This window comes from Terrapene carolina, unplaced genomic scaffold (genome assembly GCF_002925995.2).
Source record: "Terrapene carolina triunguis isolate 2854851 unplaced genomic scaffold, T_m_triunguis-2.0 Scaffold68, whole genome shotgun sequence".
In the NCBI taxonomy this organism is placed as follows: Eukaryota; Metazoa; Chordata; order Testudines; family Emydidae; genus Terrapene; species Terrapene triunguis.
In genome coordinates, this window is record NW_020664419.1 from 44,529,159 (window position 1) to 44,550,616 (window position 21,458).

Here is a 21,458-nt window from a genome sequence, read left to right on the forward strand (position 1 = left end):
ACAATAGGTACACGCCAACCCTCGAGTCCTCAGAGCTTCCTTCTGGAGTGCCCAGCCTCTGACTGATTCTCAGATTTGGCTAAGAGGAGGTCATTAGTGACTTCAATGTGAATGTTGAGTTCTTAGTTGAGAGCAAGGGGTAGAAGTCAGATTGGCGATGTTGCAGGATGGAAGTGGAGTAGAGAAGCTCCAGACAGCAATTATAAACAGCATGTTCAATGAGTTTAGAAATGAAAAGGAAATGGAGTGGTAGCTGAAGAGGCAAGTGGGGTCAAAGGTGGGTTCTTTAAAGATGGGTGATACTAAAGCATGTTTGTATTGTGAGAGGAAGTGCCAGAGGAGAGTGAGAGGGTAATGAGAAGAGTAAGGGAGGGAATGAGAATGGGTTCAAAGGAGATCAGGAGATGAGATGGGGTTACTGGGCAAAGTAGAGGGGTTAGAACAGGAGAACAGACTGGAAATATTTGCATCTGTGACCACGGAGGAGGACAGAGTTGGGATGGGAAGGAGAAAAAGCAAGAAGGAAGGAGAGTCGAGGGGAGGGGGAAGGTCATGTCAAAAGCTGTCATGAAGGTCCTCTCAGGAATTGGTAACTGATTAAAAGATAGGAAACAAAGGGAAGGAATAAATGGTCCGTTTTCAGAATGGAGAGAGGTAAACAGTGGTGTCCCCCATGGGTCTGGGCCGTCCTATTCAACATGTTCATAAATGATCTGGAAAAAGATGTAAACAGTGAGGTGGCAAAATTTGCAGATGATACAAAACTACTCAAGATAGTTAAGTCCCAGGCCGACTGCGAAGAGCTACAAAAGGATCTCTCAAAACTAGGTGACTGGGCAAGAAAATGGCAGATGAAATTCAGTGTTGATAAATCCAACATATTGCACATTGGAAAACATAATCCCAACTACACATATAAAACAATGTGTTCTAAATTAGCTGTTACCTCTCAAGAAAGAGATCTTGGCGTCATTGTGGATAGTTCTCTGAAAACCAGGGCTTTGGAGCTGTGCTCCGGCTCCGCTCCAGCTCCAGGAAAAACCTGCAGCTTCACTGCTCTGGAGCTGCTCTGCGCTCCAGCTCCGGGCTCAGCTCCAAAGCCCCGCTGAAAACAGAATGTTGGGAATCATTAAGAAAGAGATTGATAAGAAGACAGAAAATATCATATTTCCTCTATATAAATCCATGGTACGCCCACATCTGCACACAATATTCAAGATGTGGTCGCCCCATCTCAAAAAAAGATACATTGGAATTGGAAAAGGTTTAGAAAAGGGCTACAAAAATTATTAGGGGTATGGAATGGCTTCTGTATGAGGAGAGATTAAGAAGACTAGAACTTTTCTGCTTGAAAAAGAGACGACTAAGGGGGGAATATGATTGAGGTCTATAAAATGATGACTGGTGTGGAGAAAGTAAATAAGGAAGTGTTATTTACTCCTCCTTATAAACACAAGAACTAGGGGTCACCAAATTAGTAGGCAGCAGGTTTAAAACAAACAAAAGGAAGTATTTCTTCACACAATGTACAGTCAACCTCTGGAACTCTTTGCTAGAGGATTTTGTGAAGGCCAAGACTATAACAGGGTTCAAAAAAGAACTAGATAAATTCCTGGAGTATAGGTCCATCAATGGCTATTAACCAGGATGGGTGTCCCTAGCCTCTGTTTGTCAGAAGCTGGGAATGGGTGACAGGGGATGGATCACTTGATGATTACCTGTTCTGTTCATTCCCTCAAGGGCACCTGGCATTGGCCACTGTCGGAAGACAGGATACTGGGCTAGATGGTCCTTTGGTCTGACCCAGTATGGCCGTTCTTATGTTCATCTTGACAATCTTCTCTTGAAAGAAATCAGCAAGCTATTATGCTAAGAGAGTAGTGGCAGGATGTGGGAAGGGTTTCAGGAATGAGTTCAAGGTGGTGAAAAGTCAGCTGGGATTGAAGGAACAGAATGGCAAGATCTGAGTCTAAATCAGACTTGCTGAGGAAACCACAGTGAATAGCAGGTGACTGCTGCCCTAGACCCAATCTGAGTGTGGGAGAACTGTGTGATTCCATTCCAAGAAAGGTAATGGCTGAAGGCCTGAGACCTTGGGGGAGGTAGGGATACACTCAAAGAGACCAGGAGGGGTCAAAGGTGCAGTTGGATCCTGTCATAGTTCTCAGGCTTTTTATACTGGGCAGAAGAAGCCATTTTCACTGATACCTATGAGTGTTTAGAGCAGGGGTCGGCAACCTTTCAGAAGTGGTGTGCCGAGTCTTCATTTATTCACTCTAATTTAAGGTTTCGCGTGCCAGTCATACATTTTAATGTTTTTAGAAGGTCTCTTTCTATAAGTCTATAATATATAACTAAACTATTGTTGTATGTAAAGTAAATAAGGTTTTTAAAATGTTTAAGAAGCTTCATTTAAAAATTAAATTAAAATGCAGAGCCCACCTGACCGGTGGCCAGGACCCGGGCAGTGTGAGTGCCACTGAAAATCAGCTCGCGTGCCGCCTTCGGCACACGTGCCATAGGTTGCCTACCCCTGGTTTAGAGAGACAAACTGCAGTGCACCTGCTGTTAAGAGGATGTGAAGAAAGACTGAAAGTCCTGAACACAAAGCATTGTTAAAAACAAAACAACAACTCAGTGGAAGAGCTTTGACTTCACCACGAGAAAAGAACTAACTATAAACAGAAAAAAATTCTAGGTTAGATCTCCGAACCCCAGTGGGAACAAACTTACTCTGCAGTACGGTAAGTGGCTTTAGACCTCTTCCACACCAGAGATTTCAGGCTAACTCTCCTTTTACCAGAGCGCTGTCTGGTTCTTAGGCCTGGTCTACATTCAGTTTTTGTAACAATATAACTATTTTGGTTAGGGGTATGTTTTCCCCCCCACACAAATAGTATATTGGGACAACTCCTAGTGTGGATGCAGTTATACCAGTATAAAGGGGCAGTATAGCTTATTCCCCTTCCTATGCAGGAATAACTATATTGATATAATGCACCTTTTAACCAATACAAGTGCATCCACACTAGGGGTTGAGTTTGTGTAGGGGGGCAAGAGGAGTGCATCGCTTTAATTACTAGTATATATAATGTGATACAGCTTTTGTGTATAGGCAAGCTATGTATGTGCTGTGATAGGTGGAGGATAAGCTTGCCAATGGTACCTGTAAGTTCAAAAGCCACAAAGATAGTGATATATCACTACCAATGTACATTGGCCAAACCGGACAGTCTCTACGTAAAAGAATAAATGGACACAAATCAGACATCAAGAATTATAACATTCAAAAACCAGTAGGAGAACACTTCTATCTCCGTGGACACTCAATGACAGACTTAAAAGTGGCAATTCTTCAACAAAAAAACTTCAAAAACAGACTCCAACAAGAAACTGCAGAACTGGAATTAATTTGCAAACTGGACACTATCAAGTTAGGCCTAAATAAAGACTGGAAGTGGATGGGTAACTACAAAAACTAATTTCCCGCTGCTGATACTCACACCTTCTTGTCAACTGTTTAAAATGGGCCGCCTTGCTTACATTGGTCTCATTAGCACTACAAAAGTGATTTTTCCTCCCTTGGTATTCCCCTTCTTGTCAACTGTTGAGAATAGCCCACTTCCACCTTAATTGAATTGGCTCATTAGCACTGACCCCCCCCCCTTGATAAGGCAACTCCCATCTTTTCATATGCTGTGTATTTATACTTCCTTACTGTATTTTCCACTCCATGCATCTGATGAAGTGGATTTTAGCCCACAAAAGCTTATGCCCAAATAAATTTGTTAGTCTCTAAGGTGCCAAAAGGACTCCTCATTGTTTTTGCTGATACAGACTAACACGGCTACCACTCTGAAAGATAGTACGTTCTACTGCATGGGTTAAAAGCTGCCTGCTCTGACCTTACTGACTTCTCACTCTATTAGCATCTACCTTTCATGGTGTGTTTTCTTAAATATACAGTAGATGGTTAGCGAGGTCAACATTGGCAGGGTTTCTATGTACATTACCTATTTTGGCATTAAAAACGATTTTTTTTCTGTACCTTTCAGTTAAGCATCCATTCTCTGGCATACGTTCTGAACAGTGTATTGCCAGTTGGGCGATAGACTGCAGCTGTTTTCATATTCTTTGATTGCCCACCATTGTAATGTGTTGTGATGAAGTATTAATAAGTAATGATGATAAGGCTCGGGGACAGTGCTCAGCTCTAACTTGGCCGAGGGACCCTCAACAAGGGTATGCTGCAGTCCCACCCACGCTTTCCATGTAAGCACCTAGACTCACTAGAAGGGACAGGACGCTTGAACAGGAGAGGTCCCGTCCCGACACTCTGGAGCGCGCCACACTCACCGCCTCTGTCGGCCGCAGCGCCAACGCCTGAGGAAGCTGCCATGCCACTGTTCGCAGATGGACCCTGGCATGACGTGCGCGCATTGGAACGGCGCCTGAACCAATAGGAAAGAGCCTTGAGGGCTCCGGCCCCGCCTTCAGAACGCGGAGCTCATCGGGACTCGCAGTCTCTCCGCTGTAAGGAAGCGGACTCCAGAAGGGGGTAGGGCCTTGGTTGGGCCCCGCCCCCCGCCGCTGTACTCCGCGGGGAAACTACGCTTCCCGGCATGCAGCGGGGCAGGGGAGGCGGGCGGCCGCTGTGAGTGGCCGGCGGGGGAGCGGGGCTGAGTCAATCACAACAATGACTTCTCCGCTGGCTCCCGAGGAGCGTGTCTGAGCCCCGCCGAGCAGCGGCAGCGGCGGCGCTGGGCAGAGGGGCTCGCTGGCCGCCGCTGCTCTCATTGTTCGGAGAGGGACAAAACCACGCTGGGAGCATGTGGATCCCTACAGAGCACGAGAAATACGGCGTGGGTGAGTGGGGCGCTGGCTCTGGTGCCCTGCCGTGGTGGGGCTGGTCCAGGTGGCGATAAGAATGTAACCCCTCCCCAAACCTCGCGGATGGGGGCATGCCTGTAATTCTGCCGCTGTCCGAGGAGTTTGCAAGCGGACGCTGCTGGTTCATGTGTCAGGTGGGGAGGGAGGGAATGGATCCCTGTTATCACACCCCTTCCCTCCCCGCAGTGCAATGAATAGCTGCAATGATTGAAAATGTGGGGGGGGGGGAGGTTATAAACAAAACACAGTTGGAAAGCATAAGTCTCCCTATAGCCTGATCACCTCTGCAAAGAGTCTGTGAGGATTGAATAGCATCGTAGTAAAAGAGCCCCGTCGGGAGACTCCTCTTCCCACTAGCCTCAGCACCGGAGGGGGAGAGAAAACCACACAATTGTTTTAAAATGGGTATTCCGCTTAACGGGCACGCTCAGTTTAAGCTACTGCCATCTTTCGAGACAGGCACCAGTCCGCAGTTGTATGTGTTTTTGTTTGTGTGTGTGTGGTGTTTAATCAGGACAGTAGCTTACTTCCTATGCTAACGTTTTGTTTGGCTGTGAAATGGATTACACAGAGGCAGGGAAATGTGTTTTAGTATTTGAAGTTCAAGGTCCTGTTTATGAGGAGGAGAGACAGCGTAGCATCTTCCTATTCAAAGGTGAACAACAAAGGACGTTAGATGTTTGACTGATGAATCTGGGTTTTCTCATCTCTTTTCTCCCCCGGCCCCAGTTACAGAATAGGGAACGTTTCCCCCCTTCTCTGTCTGCCCACTCCTCTTAGTTGCATATTTAAAACTCATATTTTCCTTTTCAACTACTGAATTCAGCCTGATCCCACTGATACTTTTTGGAAGGGCTAAGATTTCCTGCCAGCTATATAAACAGCCCTAACAACAATAAAACAATTTTGAAATCCTAGCAGTTTGATTGGGAAATAACCCACTATTGTATCTATAACACCTTTTATTAAAAAAAAAAAGCTTACTGTATAAATGTTGAAAAAAATGTATCTTTAATATAGTGTGTGTTTTTTTTTTTGGTAAAAACAAAACAAAGTGACATTCGTGGAAGTCATTTGCACTCGGTTATTATTTGTTCAGCTCCGCCTGAGGGCAGGACTCTGGAGCCCATTAAACTGACTTATGAAGCGATTAAAGAGACTCATTGTAGTTTTTGACACCATCTATTAAAACCACTAATACTTGATCGGCTTTGATGTCTCGTCCCGGACAATAGCTGCCATTTCACACAAACGTAGTTGAGGTGCTTCGTAGATCATTGGCATTGCAAGAAACTGTCTGTATATCCAGGTTATATTTGTACATTGAGTTGTGTATGTTATGGAAAATCCACGAGGACCGTAAAGACGTTGTCTTTGTGTGTGTGTGTGTGTGTGTGTGTGTGTGTAATCTCGCTCTGTTTAACAATTAGTAGAGGAGCCAAGACTCATTCAATATGACTATGTCCCATTTGGAGTTGATCCCAGATGTTGCTGTTTTCCAAATGTTAAATCCCATTCATGATCTCTATAATTTATTTTCTTGACTTCTTTATGTGCCAGGTCACAGCTGGGTTGCTAGATATCGATTAGTCCTCCAGTCCGCTTTCTTTATGAGGATGGGCAGAGGCTTAAAATCCACTCTGGGATTTCCTGGAATGGCATGTAGGATATTACCAGTCAAGTATTTCAAGCTGCAGCACTCCCCTCATTTTTTGTTGTTGAGTGAAGGAGAATATTGCACAGCTGAAGCATAGCTTCCTTTTTGTTGTTTACAATCTGAAAAAATGATTGTTAGTAATCTGCTTTTTTATCTACTCCCTCCACTGATAAAACCCAAAACGAAATCAGTCCCCCCATTATTTGAATAATTAGCCTGTGGCTGCTGAACAATTGAATAGTATCCTTCAGTTAAATTTTTCTGTGCTAGCAAGTACTCTGTACTTGCTTGAGTACTTAACCAAGAGCATCTAGTTGTGCATGCCAGTGTTTGCAGAAATCTTGTGACTGCTGGAGAAGTATCTTTGTAATCTCAGTGAGTGTCCCGTTTCCTCTCTTCCTCCCACCCCCTTTGGATTACTCAAGAACAAATATAAAGATCTTCAAGCTTCCTTTGCTGCTTATATATAATAACCAGTTCTATGTTTCTTTTTCACTTGCCTCCAAAAGTCCATCCAAAATACTCCTCATCCAGTAGCATCCCATCACTGTTTGTGCATCATCATTACATACTGCTGAAATATTAAACCATTTCACTTGCTTTGGGAATAGTATTTTACAGTCTACATTATATAAACTTTATCCTTGCAAGAACAGCACTCCGAGTACAAAAATTTGTCTTAAACTGCAATTGCAACACAAACTGATGATGTGGGATATGGGAAAATAATATAATATCCTCTTATGTATATTTCCTCAAGCTTCCTAGGAAGATGATTTTATATATTCAAAATCTAATATCCTACCTCAAAGACTTGCTTAAACTATTCCTTTTCCAATCACAGGAAATGGTATGTTTCTGAACACTTATTCTATGTTACTTTGGCATGTTAAACTGCCTTGGTAAAATGGGTACATTATAAAATCCCCTTGAGAATCCTGATTAGTTGTACCAAGCATATGTATCCTTTGTATGAGTGCGCAGGGCTCAGATCAATGTCAAATCTCATCTGCATTTTCAATCTGAATTTTGCAGCACATGCTGTGCGATCCACGCTTCTACTGTGGCATGCCAAAATGGATGAATAACCAAGCAACAGCCACCTAGTTGCACTGAGGGACTGCTGGTAACCAGGTGGCTGTTGCTCACTTGCATAGCCTGGCTGACTCTCACTATAAGGAGTATTTAATACATGAGTAACACAATCTTCCCCATCTTCTATGTTTATGAAACTACTGCCAGCTAGCTGCAGAGAGGGGTTTTTTTTTTTTTATTATTCCTTTTCGTTGACCAGGTTGCTTTACTCTCAATTCAACTAATAATGGCTACTGCATACTGACTTGGTTAGGAGCATGTCCGTTATGAGTGATAGTAAACCTTGGTGCAAAGGTTCTAGGTATAAACTTGCAGAAACTCTTAATCTTCTGCTATGAGTTGGACATTGTCTTAAGGTTTACCCCCAGTTTGGTGTGGGGCAGCTTTATCTTTGTCATGTTCTGCCTTCATATGGAATCTACAATAAGTTGTCCTCCAGCATGCTATTGATGAAGATGTATGCAAAAAACGCAGTATATTTTTCATTCAAGAAGCTTTATTTCTTTCTTGTGTAGGGAGGGAAACTCTTTTCTGTTTTCTCATGCTGCTGTGTCAGACTGATAACAATACTCAATAAAAGAACTGAACTGATAGCAATACTGAATAAAAGAACATTGTCCAGTTACAAATAACACTTAAAGCCTAGCATAGAGAGTCTGAAGAGAAGGTAGGAGAGGTGCAATTTTGGAATTTTTGTGAGTATATCTGAAAGTGGTAGACACGCCTGGTAAACATCTTACACAAATCACAAATGGAGTTGGATCCCATAGGACTTTCATGAACTACACTGTATAATCTGCTCTAGAAGTATCAGAAGTGGTTTGATCAAGACTATATAGCTATGGATATTTCGCACACAATACATCAGTGAGTAGGTGCATCTTTCAAAGCCAATTCTTACTGGTTGGTGCAAACCTGAGACCTGTAATTGTAATAAAGAAAATGCATTGCTTATTCTGTACATGCTGCTTAAAGAGGAAAAAGGAAGTTCAGTTGATTGCTAAATGAGTAGTCCAAATATAAATAATAGATTTACTCCCCCCCCCCCCCCAAAAAAATAATTCCATATACTGCACAATGCCAGATCTGTCAGCATTTTAGTTTGATAAATCCTGTATCTGAGAATATACTTACATTTTCTAGAACATGGTCATTTTATATTGATTTAGTCACTGAATGCTGATGTTAGCCTGGGGAGTTATGGGACATGTGTGTGAGAGAGGAGGGGAGAGTTGGAAAAAAATTAAGAATAGCTGAACACAGTGTACAACTTACAAGTAGCATGCTCACCCAGACACTGCAGTCATTCGATATAGCACGGTGCACTTTTTAAACTCATACAGATAACATAAGTCCAAAGGGACTTGGCATTTATATTGTGCTGTTGAGCCATAAATCAGTGCTTCACAAAGTGTTTAAAGGGTGAATGTCTCCATTTTATAAAGGGACGAACTTCGGGGGTTAAGTGACTTGTTGAAAATCACGTAGTATGGCCATGGCAAAGCTGAGAACTGAACTACCATTCAGTATAGCATGAAAGAATTAACACAACAAAGGCAGTATACAAATAAAACCCCATGACCAGAATTCCTCATTCTTATATCCCGGTAGTACCTCAAATTTCAGATATGTCCTTAACTCAATTTACATTTTTAAAATATTTTCATCTCACTTAATGTCACTTCATTTGTTGGCCCCATCAGGATTTTCTAAAGGGCTGTTGCCCAGTGGATTATTCATACAGCACCCATGCTCTGTCAAATTTAAGTTTAACCCATAACTTTCTGAATTTAAAACCTTTTTTTTAACAATCCAAGCTTAAATAAACTTTTCAGCTCAGAAACATATTCAACCCATGATATTGGTGAAGGACAAAGATGAGGGTTGAGATTTTCCAAGCTGGCTAGGAGATTTAGCCACACAACTCCCATTGAAATGATAGAAATTGTGTTGCTAAATATCAAAGTCACCTTTGGACAATCTCACCCTAGGTACCTGTGCTGATTCTGGAATTGCTTAGCAGCCTTCAATACTGTTGATGAGACCCAGATTAACAGATCACTGGGCCCTAGGCTAACCCTGGCTCCCCTCTCCTGACCAGCTCCCTCATGCAGGTACTTATTGCAACTCCTCGTCCAAAGTTCTGGCTGAGGTACTAGTGCAGGAGCTGGCCTCACAGCAGCGATGAGGAGGAAAAGCACTGCCCCTCCCCGCCTGTTCGGGTTTGGCTCCACCCACCCTCTGTCATAACAAGGGCTAGGGCAGCGGGGCCAAAATTGAGGGAGTGTCATTGCAACCTGGTGCATGGGGGTCGCAATGCCATTCACGTAGTTTTGGCCCTGCCACTCCATGTCATGACACGAGGCTAGTCGGCCAAACCTGAGTGTACAGTGGGACAAGCAGCACTGCTGTGGGGCTGGCTCCTGTAGCAGTAGTTGAGCCAGACCAGCCAGAGGTATATAGGTTGCCTATGCCTTAATCCGGCCCTGCTGTTGACCCCAAAGTGTCTGTGACATATCTAAAGCCCTGGTATGAATAGATGAAGTTGTGCTTGAATGCCTCCATCCTTCACTCCTGAAAACAACCCAGAGAATAGTATTGGGTGATAGCTCATCATTAAGGCTATGATTTAGTCATGGGTATTTTTAGTAAAAGTCACGGACAGGTCACAGGCAATAACCAAAAAGTCACGGCCAGTGACCTGCCCGTGACTTTTACTAAAAATACTCCTAACTAAATCTTACCTGCTGGGAGTGGGGGGCGTTCCAGGGCCCTGCTGCTGCTCCTGAGGGGTGGGGGGGCGTCCCTGGGCCTGCTGCTGCTGCTCCGGGGGGGGAGGGGGAGAAGAGTGCCTACCGGGGCCCCGCCGCCCCCAGCCGGGGGGTATCCCGGGGCCCCGCTGCTGCTCCTCCTGGTGGGGGTGGCCTGGTGCATCGCTGCTGCTCCCGGACCACTGCTGTGGGGCAGCGCCCGGGACCAGTTGCCTGGGGCCACCAGAGCAGCTGCTGGGGTGGCCCTGGGGTCAGCCACACCAGCTGCTGCAGCTGTGGAAGGGGTCCTGGAAAGTCACGGAATCAGAGTACACGGATGACATTAAGCTCTGTCTGTTTCATGGCACCTGGTCGGTGCCAGTGGTGAACTTTCCAGTGCCCGGGCGTGGATGGGAACTAACTGGTTAAAGCTTAATCCAAATATGAGTGAGGTAATGCTGGGTTACATATCACTTCTGCCACTGCCTTGGGTTAACTCCCTTTTTGAAATTATGCTTACTTTTCTGTTAGTAGGTCCTGTTGAATTCTGGATGTTCAGATAGCAGGTGTGGCTACAATTATTTCTTCCCACCTTTTCTGACTAATAGGGTGTGAACTCTCTTAATTAGAGGTGGCTCTCACCATGATATCCATGTCTTTGTCTATCTGGTATTTTATGCATAGAACACATATCTCCCTACTGCACTGAATTCCAACTTATTTCTTACTGTAATTCAACGTTTGTTTTGGTCTCTAAAGCCCTTCATGATTTGGGTTCTTGTGTATCTTAGGGAAAATTCAGGAAAGAGGCAGTCTGACAGTTAAGATCAGCTGGAACACTTGAGCCGACAATTCTTAGATTTGTGCAGTGGACGACAAGGTATTTTCAGTGTAGAGCTCTCAACTCTGGAATTTTCTTCCTTTTCTCCCCCTGGGTCTGACAGCCAGAACGTTTTGATCATTTGGGTTCATTACAAGGCCTGTCTGTTTATTCAGGCTTCTTCTGTGGAGAAGGATTGAACTGGGAGGGTCTTGTTCTTATTGTGTTCTCTTGTGACTGTTAACATGAGTTATCTTTGCATGTGACTGCATCAATGAAAGGTTTTTTTGTTTTGGTTTTTTAAATAAAGCATTCTATTTGTATGCTCTTCCTCACTTTGCTGGGGCTGCCTTCATGTGATTTCTGCCTCCCACATTCCCAGGTATCAAAAATCTTCACATGCTGGGGAAATTATTCTTCTTCTAGGCAACTCGTGTCTTTTGGTTTCCCACATTGGTGACAGCAGCAATATTAACCACATAGAAACTGTACAACTCAATCCCTAGTTTATAATGTTTTATCCCGTTGGTCACATAAGCAGCTTGGAAGCATCTTTGCCTATAGTCTCTTTCCTAGAGAAACATATTAGGAAACATAGATGTTGGCAGAAACTAAGCATAATCAACAGCTGAAAGACATGTGGATGGTGTATGAAAGCTCCAAGGGGTGCCACACTGATCTGACACCAGTGTCAGATCTTTGGATGTCAAGCTGGTACTGTTTCAGATCTCTAAGGGAAAAAGATTGAATTAGTTAGAGCTCCATGAAAATAGGGTTTCTCCATAATAATATATATTTATAGTTCTGCAAATGAATGAGAAGGCAGGGACCTGATGTTTCTAGGGTCTTAGCCACCTGAAACTCTTCACTTGAAGATTGTGCTGATCCTACTTCCAGGTGCTGCAGAGGAGACTGTCCAAGGATATGGGAGCTGCAAATATTAGTCTGCTAAGTGACTAGTATCAGGGACAAGGAAAGGTACCCTCAGATCCTGTAATTTGTGAACAGTTTTTTCTTGATGAGAAAATGGGGCCACATAAAATATAATTTTTGCAGTGAAAGTGATCATTGCTGCTGTGGAAATAGAGGCAGACTATGCTCTTGAAGAAGCCCTAACTCTACTACAAACAACCTGGACTGGGTCAGGAAAAATAGCTGCTGAGGCTGCCTGGATGTTCCTCATTCTGTTCCAGTTGTTGAAGAACACAGTCCGCTTAAAGATCACACTTCTGTCTGAAAATTGTTACCTGCTTTGTTTCATGTAACACCTAAGATTGTTACCTGTGAATGAATAGAGGGGAAAATATCTGTTTAATTTTGTGCTCTGATGTATACACTGAGTTACATTGTTCCCCTTATTGTTGCTGTGTGAACACAAACAGTAGGTAGGGAAACGTGATTGTAAAATTACAAAAACGGACAGAAGGGCATGGGGGAAGGTATAGTACTTGAACTTATTTCTAACTCCCTTTAAAAAAATTGACTAGATCAAGTGTTTGTGTCCTTTGAGTGTTCAGGGGTTTAAGTGGTTGATCTCATGAAAGTTAATACATAAGTGATAAGCTTGCCTGTCCCCATCTTTTTCCCCAGCAGAGGAGGAAAGGGTACGTGAGAAATGGACTCAAGTGCCTTTTCAGATGCATTATTTTGATGATGCTGTTACAGCTTGTCTGTGTTTGATGATTTTTTTTTATCTTTGGAGCCAGTGATTGTAGTGTTCCATTAAACATTGAAAACAATGGAGAGAAAGAAGAAAGTATTTGGTATGAGCAGCTTTCTCTTTAAATGTGGGATTGGTCTGTGTACTAGGGAGCAGAAAATAGGAAAGAAAAGCATTTTTCTTTAATAGTTTGTATTGAACTCACCCAACCTCATGTAAACTAACAACTGGAGCTGAGCCCCACTTGCTGAAGGTGTAAACCCAAAAACAGCTCCTACAGGGCTGTCCAAAAATGTAAGTAATCGGAACTATGTGAAAATTCTATCCATAGTGGCACAAATCACCAAGGTAGGGCTGGTATAGGTGTTGGAAGGGTTAAAATCTATCTGTCTTTTACTCAAAAATAGGTTAGTCTTGCAAAAAAAAAAATACTCTGTACTTTATTCCACTGAGGTAGGCGTAATGAGCTCAGAATATACAAGACACTTTCTCTAGGGAAAACAAGTGTTTATCACACAAGAGGCTATAGTACTGAGTATAAACTAATCAATATCCTTACATGAGCTATATGAAAGACAACTGCCTCAACCCAGACTCTCTTCAGAACACAACAGCAACTGCTTTGTATTATACAAACAGTAATGAATATCAACTGGTTTCTCTTATAACATGATATAGACTATGAAATTTGTTGAATAGTTATATTTTATTGTATTAAAATATTATTAATATTGTATTGTTTGTTTTAATGGATAACAGTACCAATTTAATAAAAAGAGGAATGTTGTTTTTTTAAGTGTGAGTTGAGTCCTCTGTAAAGACAATGATGTGAATTCCTCATTGTAATAACTTCCTATTTTTGGATGAAGCAACTTCTCTTTTATACTGTCAATCTGTAGAGTTCCTAAAGTTAGCTCTGATTTCATGAGCAATAATCTGCTCTCCAATTCATCCCATTAAACTAAATTGTCCACAGATGGTATGCAAACTATAACTATACATTTTTGCAGGTGATAAGGGTGACTGTTATAAGGAATAATGTTAATTAAGAATCAGCATTTTTCTTTCAAGGACCCTATCTGCAAATAAAAATGTGCCTGTTTTCCAGCAACAATGTGTGCAGCTCAACAAGGTTTACCCATGATTTCTGAAATGGTGCTGCTCATGCCTCGTCCTCGCCTACATTTGCAGCCAGCCATGGCCAACTGCATCCATGAGCACTTCTGCTAGCACAGAAAGGTTAAAGAGTTTGATTTGCAGTCCTCTTTGCTAACTGAAAATTCAAATTGCTCCATTTATTTTATTTGTGTAAACAGTGGTTTTATTTTTGTATTTCTAGTTTGTGGCAGAAAACTAAACCGTTACTACTAAGTTTGGTATTGTAGCAGAAACCTGAAATTCATGGGCATTATGCACTGCATTTAATTCACTGAACCTCGATTAATAAGGTTAATAAATTAGGGAAAACACATTAGAGATATTAGAAACTTTTGAATAATTCTTCAGTTATTTTATACAATTTTTTTCTTGTCAGATTTGTAAAACTTCCTAGACAAAAATAGAGTAGGAATCATTTAAAAATACAATTAACAGAAGAAGTGGTGGTTTCCTACTTACATCATGTATCACTCTTACATTGTACTGTGCAAGGCTGATCAGAGTCCATTCACTATCTGCACTTATTTCCCCAATAAGAAAAAAATTAGAATAATTAATCATTGTAACAGGAGCCAAAATGTCATCACTCTGTGATAGCCTTTCTTCCCCCTGGAACAACAGAGACTTTTAAAGCAAACAAAATTCCTCTTTTACAGGGCCAGATATAGTTCTAGATATTCAGCTGTGTTGAACAAATGGACTGCCCTACCCTTCCCCTCCCCACCTAAATAAGGGAAGGCATGGTAGTTGACCACACAGACTTACTGTAGTTTTTCTCAGCTGCATACATAGTAAAATATTTTTAGTATAATTGTTAGATTCTCAGGAGACTAGTCCTTTCTAATTACTAAAGTAACTGGAGATGTAGCACACTTAATTATTCAGGAATTGAATTTCATAATCTTGTGGTGTGAACTTTTTTATAGATTTAAGTTTTATTTTTCAAAATTACATAAAAGAGAAAGGTAGAGAAACTATTCAGTTGTGTTAAATTAATCCAGTGTGTAGTTAAGACTGCATATGCACTTGTTAAGAAAATAATCATTAGAAAATTATTTCAATCCATTGGAGAAGCAACATTGTTCAAGATGTAGAAAAATGATTGAGTTATTTTCTGTTGTCTGTTCCTTGTAAATCTTCAGTAAAGCATAAGTGCCAATTTCAAAGTACAAATAAATTGATCTTTGAAGGCATAGCAGCTTCGTGATCTGTTAAAAATTCTCTCACTATTGGTTAGATTTTGCTGGGTATACTTTTAGTTTTTTACAGAAGCTAAATCAGATCTTGACAAACTTACTAGACATTTAACAACATTATGATTAAACCTACTAGTCTGAGGCTGATACGAATGAAGGGCACCCACCAGTTAAGTCCAGAGGCAGGATAATGTTGAGAAGTGCAGCCCTGCAACCATTTGCTGGGATTTTTTTTTTCAAGATGCTCTCCATGGACTCTGCTTGAAAGCTTCATTTTTTGCTTCACCCTCTAGCTACAAATTATTTGTTAAATCTGCAATCCCCTCTTCTGGCTGTGGAAAAGGAGAAAGTTTTCTCTCTGAAACACCAAAGACTCAAGCTTCCTCTGAGATGTAGCAAGGAAGAAGCTCTGCTTCTCCATTGCTCCTGTCAACCTTTGTTTTTTAGGACCCTTAATCTCAGTGAAGAGTGTTGGCCTCTGTTCAGAGGCTTCCTGCCTCTGGACTTAACTGGTGGGTGCCCTTCATTTTTATCAGCCTCAGACTAGTAGATTTAATATAAATGCTGTTAAATGTCTAGTAAGGCTTCCTTTAAAGCCTGAGGGCTAGAAACTTTTTGGTGTGTAAAGAAAGCTTACATTCTGCAGAAATTGATGGCACAGGCCCCCCAACTCAGCAGGGAAAGGTTCCTACTTGCTACTGGTGAGTAGCTGAGTGGAATCTTCAAACTGGACTAAACAACCTATAATTGCAATGTTTAGTTCACTTCTATCAGAAATTTCCAGGGGGCATTGAGAGCGGTTAAATTTGGGCCTACATCTTCATTTGTATGTTTTTTCTCCCTCCTAAACAAATGTCAGGTTTTTTTTTCCTGCTCTTGCTTAATAAAAATAGAGCTAAACTTCAGAACACTGGCATCATTCATTATGCAAGCCTATGGGTTTTTTCTAAGAAGAATTTCAGCTTGAAGACTATGTATTGCTACTTGTCCTCTTTTGAGTAATCTCATAGCTCTGCGTAATGACTGGGATCTAGTAGTAGCTCAGCAGCTTGTAGAGACCAGGAACAGCAGTCTGCACCAATATCAGGGATGCCCAAGAGTCTGGATTCATCAATAAAAATGTAGTGGATGGGTAGAGTGAGGTTGATAAGGAAAGGTCGCATGGTTTGAGACTAGCATTGGTAAAGGAGCAAAGCAAATTCATTGAACTCATTGCTGGCCAACTAACATTTTCACCAAAAACTCTCACTTGCTGGTTAAATGTATTAAATAGGTTTTTAGTTACAGAGCTCAACTAGAATGTTCATGTGTATGTCTTTGGTTCTCCTAACTCCCTATACAAAATATCATGAATTAAATTATTTAAAACCCTTTAATGCACAATCAGTGTATGTAGTCCAAAAACACTTTACAAAGTACAGATTGGGGGTTTCCATCACCCATTATTGATATACAACCAACTCTTGGGTGAAACATGGAAGCTTTTACACAGCTCACTTCAGCACCATATGATACAATGGTTCAGGAAATTCAGAATAGCCTATCAGTCTGAACATGCAGGGTAAAGTAAGTAGTCAGAATGTAATTACCAAGTAAGAGTAGTTGTTACACCAAGGGTAATATGCCTACTCTTGTGGGGTGGAAACAAAACAATGTTCTAGAGGATCTTTAATGACCAAAAATGGACAGGGTCTTAATTTTATATCTTATCTAAAAGGAAAAACAGTGCCCTATGCATTCTCTGGCAGCAATGACTAATGCTGCGAATCTTTCACGGAGGTCATGGAAGTGACGGATTCCGGGACCTCCGTGACTTCCGCAGCCGCATCGGCTGCTGCTCTGGCGGGCCCAGGCAACTGGTCCCGGGTGCTGCCCCGGAGCAGCGCTCTGGGAGCAGCAGCGGCACCCCAGGCCGCCCCCGCCCGGGGGAGCAGCAGCGGTGATGGCGGGGCCATGGGCCACCCCCACCTGGAGCAGCGGCGGCAGGATCATGGTCTGCCCTCCCCCCCCTTCCCCAGGAGCAGCAGTGGCAGCAGGGCCCTGGGACATCCCCCACCCCCAGGAGCAGCAGCATATGCTGAAGCACCGCTCTCTTCCCGTTCAGCAGTAAGATTTAGTTAGGGTTATTTTTAGTAAAAGTCACGGACAGGTCACTGGCCGTGACTTTTTGGTTATTGCCTATGACCTGTCCATGACTTTTACTAAAAATACCCGTGACTAAATCGTAGCCTTAGCAATGACTCATTGGAGTGAATGCTGCCTACTGAGTTACCAATGCACCTTTTTGCAGCACTTTGGGTTATTTCTTGGTGGCTACACTATTCAGGTACTGTCTCAGCCTTAAGCTGTTCAGCTAAGGACATCTGAGAAAATCACTTTTTGAGTAGTTGCAGCAGTAAGCTCCTCTCTCCTATAAGTGGAATGAAACTTATACTAGAGATGAGGGTTAGTAGGCAGTCTTCTATCTTAAGAAACTGCCTCAGAGTGTCTCCAGATGTCTGAGCACAACTCTGTCCTAGCTCTTATTTTGAACACTAACTTAGCAACTGGTTTTTATTGGTCACTAAAACAGGTTTCACTGTAATGGGACTGTGGCTGATAAAATAGGAAGCTGACAAGTAACTTGAAAATTAAAACTTGGGAATCTGTTTAATTTTAATGATGTGGAAATGTTTTGTATTTATTCTTAATGCAGAATAAGTTATGTGGAGATATATCCACATAAATCTCCACATTAAAGGTCTGACAGCCTGTCAGCAATAGCAAGAGTTCATAGAAACAATGCAAATAAATTGGGCAGAGTCAAGTCAAAGTGAAGCCAGCATAGGCTTAATACTCCCAGCACCTTTCAGCTGTCCACATTTCACCAGCGTATCCTGAGTTGAAGCACTTTTAAATGAGCTGTCCTAGTCTTTTGAACACGGAAGGTGGAGTTCATAGTTTTTCCCATTGCTTTCTAATTAAATTTGATTTTTGCTGAGTATGCGGTAGATATAAAAAAACGTAGAATACTCTGAAGTAAGTCAGAATTGCATCTTCTCACAAGGTGAAGCTTGCTAGGCATTATTATTGCCCCGTAATAACTCTATAGTTCTGGGATGGGATATCTCTGCCTACTTTCAACTCTTCCTCTACTACCCTTGTAATTACCCCATGCCCATTCTGTCATGGATGGCTTGTGGCAATCCTCCTGGAGCCTGTCAAGAGATTTTATTGTCTGGCAAGAAATTTGTAGATTGTAATGAGACACTCCCTTCTCTAATTCCCTCAATCCCCTTGTCTAAATACATTCCTTCCACAGCATTTCCAGACCCTCTTGGCCCAAGATCTAGGAACTGAGCTTAGGATAACCTCTATTTTTCCACAGTATGTTCGTCTGTTGCTAGACCACAGCGTTAGTCTAGACAATCCTTAATTCTCATGGTGGTTCCATGCTTTACAGTGGAAGCTGGCCCAAAACCCTTGTGGAAGCGTGGCGATGTATGGTATTTATTATGAAATATGAATGTGATTAGCACTTGTAATTTGTCCTTTCTCTGAAAACAAATAATAACAAACTTCTCCCCCCGAAACAGATGCATGGGTTATCTGTAGTCTTTCTCTTTCGGGGGGGTGGGGGGTGGGAAGAAATCAAGATTTCCTTGTTGGTTTGTTGATTAAAAATAAATGCCATGACTCATGATGACAAAGTGTATAGTACCCTTTTGTTTCTCTTGCCACATAGACAACAAATTACACTGCAATCACAGGGCAAGTAAAACACATCTAGCTATTTCTGTAGCGAACTGTTTCTGTTTTATTGACACAACTTCTTTTTTAGACTTATTATTCAGCATCTTTTTGAGATGTTGACGAAAATTCAAAGAGGCATTAACCTATTCATAAGTGAACTAAGGAAAACTACACTCATGCTAGTCCAGTAGAGAGACTATTACAAATTAATTAAAAGAAAAATGATGACCAGAACCTGATTTGAACATTTAGACCCATATGAATGGGGTTTGCACAGGGAGCAACTATATGGTTCGGGGAAAAGGTAATAGGCTAGAGGGGTATTCACCCCTTGATCTTTGGTTCAAATCAAGCCTAGGCCAGTAGCAGCCTAAAATCATTATTACTGTGTGAGGGCTGCTGTTGAGTTGTTGTGTGGTATCTGTCCATCTCCTGTTGTGTAAGAGTGTGATACTTCCTGGGGGTACTATCTGCCCTTAGTGTGAGGAAGCCATGTGTGAGCCTGGTGTGGGTCAGCTCCCTGACTCCATCGGACATGGGGAACACAAGCACTGCCCCCTAGGGCTTGTAGGGCCTGCTGTCTCTCTACTGGTTAGCGATAGACACACTCCAACCCTCGAGCCCGTCTCCCTGGAGTGTCCAGCCCCTGGTCCAGTGGACACTTGCAGTATTCACAGATTCACTGGTTCCAGAGAAGCAGAACACCCCAGCTTACTAGTTTCACCTCAGATCATGTCCCCATTTGACACACAGCACTTAGATATGTTTATAGTGAAATCCATTATATATTTATTTAACCAAGCATAGAGATTCAAGTGATAGCAAATAGAAGTATTGGAAACAAAGGGTTACATATAAAATAAAATCATAACATGCATTCTAGAATCTGGACTTACTTAACTATGTACTTTCATGTCTTAGAGAGCAAATATCACCCAATGTCTTTCCAGCTTTTTACAGACAGGCTTGGTCTATGTGTGATGTTGCACTCTATATGATTTTATGAAAGTATGCCGATGAGTGGGAACACAATGTAATTAAAATATGCTTCATAAAAAAGGTCTCTTGTAAGGTATCATTACAAAGCTTATAATCTACTGAGTGTGGTCATCCTATTTGTATAAATGTATCACTCTGGGATCTGAAACTAGAACTATGAAATATAACTCTGAGGGCCTATTGTAATTATGCAAAGTGTGGGCCATTAATGGTGGTTTGGAATCTTGATGGCTCCCATTAACCAGGACAATTAACTGTAGATGGCTCTGTTTACTTGTAAGTCTTCCTGTATACGTGTGTGCTGGCAAGTGGGTAATGAAGTCTTGCAGTGACATGTGATCATGTCACCTGAACTGGAATCCATCTTTAACCTGGTGTTTTTCCATTGAGAAGGAGGGGTGGGAACCCAGAGAGGGACAAAGGATTTCCGCCTTATGCAAAAGATATATATAAGTGTGTAGAACAGAACAAAAGAGTCTGAAATCATGAGAAATCCCCTAGCTACCACCTGAGCTGGAACAAGGACTGTACCAGGGGAAAGGATTGTACCCAGACTAGGAAGGCGACCAGTCTGTGAAAGAAACTTATTGAAACATCTCTGAGGGTGAGATTTTATCTGTATTCAGTTTTATTATTAGGCTTAGACTTGCATGTTTTATTTTATTTTGCTTGGTAATTCACTTTGTTCTGTCTGTTACTACTTGGAACCACTTAAATCCTACTTTCTGTATTTAATAAAATCACTTATTAATTAACCCAGAGTATGTATTAATACCTCCGGGGGCAAACAGCTGTTCATATCTCTCTATCAGTATTATAGAGGGCGAACAATTTATGAGTTTACCCTGTATAAGCTTTATAGAGGGTAAAACGTATTTATTTGGGGTTTAGATGCCCAACTCCCAATGGGGTCCGAGTGTTAAAGACAGGAACACTTCTTAAGTGGCTTTCAGTTAAGTCTGAAGCTTTGGGGCACATGGTTCAGACCCTGGGTCTGTGTTGGAGCAAACTGGCATGTCTGGCTCAACAAGACAAGGTGCTGGAGTCCCAAGCTGGCAGGGAAAGCAGGGGCAGAAGTAGTCTTGGCACATCAGTTGGCAGCCCCAAGGGTGTTTCTGTGATCCAACCCGTCACACTATGAATTTCTGCTCATGAGACAAGTCATACTGTCAGCTTGCCTCCTTTGTGAAAGATGCAGGGTGTCCCTTTGCATTCTCAGATATATCAGAACAATTCATTGTCTTTATTCATAAACAGGATGCCTTCCTGCTCGTTGGTTGTTCCTGCATACTCCTTTCTTGTATATTTCACAGTCGCTTAATCAGCATCTGGCTCAGAGGCCTACATTGTGAGACACACAATACACAATGACCAGACAGGGAGGTAAGTGTCCGTTACCCTCTGCCTGAAAGGAACCTGTCTGAGACATGTCAGCTGCTGATGATCTGCCTTAGAACATGATTTTCAATATAGACATACAATTCCTTAAATATTATCTGTA

At 42.0% G+C, this 21,458-nt stretch overlaps 2 protein-coding genes across 2 annotated transcripts in view; one reads left to right on the top strand and one right to left on the bottom strand.

Moving 5' to 3' along the window:
- Positions 1-4,427, bottom strand: part of ZNF277 (zinc finger protein 277) — a 78,125-nt gene extending 73,698 nt beyond the window's left edge. Inside the window, exon 1 of the mRNA XM_029910840.1 lies at positions 4,357-4,427. Within this exon, the coding sequence (XP_029766700.1) occupies positions 4,357-4,427 (71 nt within the window). The remainder of the gene's footprint in view (positions 1-4,356) is intronic.
- Positions 4,428-4,771: 344 nt separating this feature from the next.
- DOCK4 (dedicator of cytokinesis 4) overlaps positions 4,772-21,458 on the top strand; it is a 391,670-nt gene continuing 374,983 nt past the window's right edge. Inside the window, exon 1 of the mRNA XM_024200912.2 lies at positions 4,772-4,866. Within this exon, the coding sequence (XP_024056680.1) occupies positions 4,830-4,866 (37 nt within the window). The 5' untranslated portion in view covers positions 4,772-4,829. The remainder of the gene's footprint in view (positions 4,867-21,458) is intronic.